At 41.1% G+C, this 4,115-nt stretch overlaps 1 protein-coding gene across 1 annotated transcript; it reads left to right on the forward strand.

The window, feature by feature from the left end:
• The first annotated feature begins 1,069 nt into the window (after positions 1-1,069).
• On the forward strand, positions 1,070-3,657 carry LOC126183310 (uncharacterized). The gene is made up of 2 exons (XM_049925158.1): positions 1,070-1,247; positions 2,756-3,657. The coding sequence occupies exons 1-2, from the start codon at positions 1,070-1,072 to the stop codon at positions 3,655-3,657; spliced, it is 1,080 nt and encodes a 359-aa protein (XP_049781115.1).
• The last annotated feature ends 458 nt before the right edge of the window (positions 3,658-4,115 follow it).

A 4,115-nucleotide genomic window follows, 5' to 3' on the forward strand; every position in this document is an offset into this window, starting at 1 on the left:
TTCTGCAGGGGACTTCCAACGACTTGTCGAGTGCATGCCACGTCGCTTTGTTGCGTTACGCCGGGCAAAATGAGATCCGACACGATGTTAGGAGGTATGACTTTTGTCACCCCAGTGTAAGATGGGGCAGCAGAGCGGTTGCACAGTGATCTGCGAATACAGTTTCTCTACATTGAGCCGAGAGGGTATCGCGATAACTGCGCCCTCTGTGTTTCAAGGACTGTCCTGTAGTTTCCCGAGCACTTCTGCTACAGTTTCGTATGGACTATACCGGCCTATTCACGATCCTTGTAGAGTTCCTCTGTATTTGTTCGATTCGTCAGTGAAATACAGGCTGTGAACGAAGACGAAGAAAACTCAGTGTGACGTGCGAGTAATTGGCGAGTGAATAAAAGAAGTTGAGACTGATATCAGTGCTAAGTAACGCTGCAGCTTAGTATGCAGCAGTGCGGTCTGCTGCGGCGACCGGTCTCTGGAAAGGTCGTACAGAGTAATAATATCTGTCGGTCCGAATAGGCCTCGGAAGGCTCAACGCTACCGACTGACCGCCGTGCCATCCTCAGACGATAGGCGTTACTGGACGCCGATATGGAGGGGCACGTAGTCAGTACACCGCTCTCTGAACCGTCCAAGTGTCATCTATTCTCCAACTTGCTGCCTAATTACGATGCGTGCGTTATACGATATAAATTACTATGACTTTTTTTGTAGCACTACTTCCGTAGTCGCAATTTTGCGAATAATGTCTGTTGTGACTGCCGTAACGCCGCTTTCACACTATACGGTTTTGACCGTACGGCAAAAAGCCGTACGGCTGTAGGTGTGAAGAAATGTATGGCGCCTTTCACATTATACGGCGACGGCAAAATGCCGCTGCCGTGCCGTGCTGCAGCCGTGTCTTGCCACTACAACAGACGGTCGCCGTACGGCAAGTTCGACAACAGTGGCCTACGTGACTAAGTGCATGCTTTCACACTGGACGGTTTTGAGCCGTACGGCGTCGACTAGTTCGTTGTAGTGTCGTTTTATTCATTTGTGTTTATTCTTGTTTACTGAAAAGTGTAGAAGAATGGATGAAATTGATACTGAACTTTTGATAACCTTGGTGGAAGTAAGACCTGTTCTGTGGGACAAAACTCTAGATGCGTATAGAGATCGTATTGCTACAAAGAATGCTTGGCGGGAAGTTTGCGTAGCACTGAAGCAAGATTTTGATGAGATGGAAGACAAAGATAAAAATGCGTTTGGTAAGTATTTATTTAATATATTAATATTACATTTAATACGTTTTAAACAGTTTTTATTTAACGTTATAAATTTTATTCTAAAAGTAAATCGTTTGTTTATAAGTAAATTACTGCTACCAGTCACGTTTTTTTTGTTTTGTTTATATTTTGCACGACGCGTTTCGGGAAATAATTCCCATCCTTAAGTGCGTTTTTCTCTAAGTTTTCATCATGTGTGGTGTCTTTTTATGTGTCAGGTCTTGCATTCTGTTTTCTTTACTGTAATTTATAAGAGAAACACGCACAAGACCTCACAAATAAAAAAACACTACACATAATGAAAACTTAGAGAAAAAAACGCACTTGAAGATCGGAATTATTTCCCGAAACGCGTCGTACAAAATATAAACAAAACGATTAAAAACGTGAGTGGTAGCAGTAATTTATTTATAAAGAAAACTATTTACTATACAGTCGCAGGCTTTCACAAACAATCTACAAAAAGGAAAAGGCTTGTTAATTTATATCTTTGACATCTGCCATGACACGCTTCCAGCATTTGTCATAAAATATTTACAAAGAGTGTTCCTTATGGCGTTGGCTGTCAGTCCTCCTCTTATGTTGGCATCTTGGGCTAAGTCTTCCAAACCAGTGAAGGATGTGGTGTCTTCAATTATAAATCCATCTCTCTGACGTACAAAATTGTGTAAAACAATGCAAGCTTTAACCATTTTTACTGCAAAATCTGGATGAACATTTAAAGGTCGGTGAAACAACCGCCACTTATTGGTGAGGATGCCAAAAGCACATTCCACATACCTCCTTGCTCTGCACAAACGGTAATTAAATACACGTTTCTCAACTGTCAAGTTTGTTCCCCCAAAAGGCCGGAGCAAATGCGTGTGTAGGCCAAATGCTGCGTCTCCCACGAAGAAGTAGGGTACTTTTGGACCTTCCGTACCAGGCAGACATTGGACGTCTGGAAATTCCAGGGAATTACTTTCTATTGACTTCCATAAACTGGACCGTCTGAACACTGAAGAGTCACAGTCTTTGCCATAACTTCCTACGTCGACATAAATGAACCTGTAGTTGGAATCCGCTACAGCCATCAGAACCACAGAAAAGTATTCTTTGTAATTGAAGTACATTGATCCGCTATTAAATGGGGCAGTAAGACGGATATGTTTTCCATCCACCGCTCCTAAGCAGTGGGGGAAATTAGCAGTACGTTCAAATCCAGCCGCTATTGATTCCCATACCTCTTTGGTCGGTCTTTGTATACATTCTTCCCGCAGTGATGACCAAATTGCTGTGCATACATCATTAACCACTTTACTTGCTGTAGAAATCCCAATTCTGTACTGGAAATGTAAGTCAGTGAAGGAACAACCGCTTGCCAGATACCTGAACAAAACGAAAAAAAATCAGTGACATTTAGTTTGCAGTGGACATTTTTTGTTACAGTTTTGCTTTTTTCTATACAAAATTAAAATGTTTTCATACAGTTTTGTTTCCTTTTGATGTAGGTATAGAAGTAATACGGAGGTGGACCAATCTACGAGACTCCTTTGTGAAGTCAAACATAAAAATTCAAGCTGCGAAAAAAAGTGGCTCAGCAGCAAAGAAAAAGAAAAAGTATGTATATTCTGATCAGCTGCAGTTTCTAAAAAAGCTGTATGATGCTCGAGAGACGGAGGACAGTTTTCAATCGGAACGCACCGCCAGACTGGAAGAAGATATAGAAACGCAGGGCTCCGTCGAAAATACTGAGAATGTTTCTGGGCCATTTGATACAGCACCCACACAACAAACATCCAAAAGCGAGTGCCATACAAACAGAAAACATAGAAAACCTGATGCAATCGAAATGAAAATATTACGAGCTCTGGAAGAAGACAAACCTTGCAGCAAAATGTCATTTTTACTTAGTCTGAAGCCTCATCTGGAAAAATTTGATGAACAGGATTATCTTCAGTTTCAGATGGGAGTCCTCAAAGTTATAGAAAATATATATGAAAGGAGAAATATATTGACAGCTCAACCTCCTCCATTTACCCATTACACACCTCCCATGCCCTATAATAATAGATTTCAAGCTTATTCTTATTCACCTATGGAAAATGCTGCTCCAATATCCTCTTACCATACGCATCAGATTCGTCCTCCTCCAGCTGCACCAAACCCAACTACTTTTCTCGAACAACCATTACAGACTTCTCAAGGTCGCAGTTCTTATCAACGAATTAATAAAGTGCCACCACCATACCCTTCGCCTTCCACAAGTAGCCATGAAGGCCCACCATCAACAACGCAGTTCTACAACGTTTTTGCAGAGAGCCTGTCGCCACAAAGTGACAGTACAGTCAGTCCTGCTACAAACTCTTTGGTTTCAACTGCTGATATTGATATTGACTTTTCTACTTCATAATCTGAGCGTAATAAAAATGTAAAACACAAATAAATAAGTAAATAAACAGAACTAGTTTTTATGTATTAAATTACCTTAACGTGATAGCCAGCATTTGAACAGGTTGGATGCAATTGCGGAATTGTGTGTTTTGTCGTTGTAACACATCCTTTAGTTTTCTATGTAATTCGTCAAACGAGGTAATAGACATTCGGAAATAGTTAAAGAATTTATTTCCGTCGTTCCTCAAATCTTCAAAGAGTGTATAAAATAAACCCACTTCGTCTCTTCTCTGGTTAATGGGGTGTACCCACAAAAGACGACCTTTTCTTTTGCGGCGACGATGAAGCAACCACAAAGCAACAACTCGTTTACGGTTCATCTTGATACACACATTAAGCAAACTGAATAGACACCAACAACTGGTCACGTCAAAAAGCCGTGTAATGTGAAAGCAACACAGGCACGGCTAAAACTCG

This window comes from Schistocerca cancellata, chromosome 4, assembly GCF_023864275.1.
Source record: "Schistocerca cancellata isolate TAMUIC-IGC-003103 chromosome 4, iqSchCanc2.1, whole genome shotgun sequence".
Taxonomy (NCBI): domain Eukaryota; kingdom Metazoa; phylum Arthropoda; class Insecta; order Orthoptera; family Acrididae; genus Schistocerca; species Schistocerca cancellata.

Bases quoted from the DNA above. Each gene is read 5' to 3' on its own strand.
- LOC126183310 (XM_049925158.1), top strand. From the start codon at position 1,070: ATGGATGAAATTGATACTGAACTTTTGATAACCTTGGTGGAAGTAAGA. The intron at 1,248-2,755 runs GTAAGTATTTAT...CTTTTGATGTAG, and splicing joins CAAAGATAAAAATGCGTTTG to GTATAGAAGTAATACGGAGG.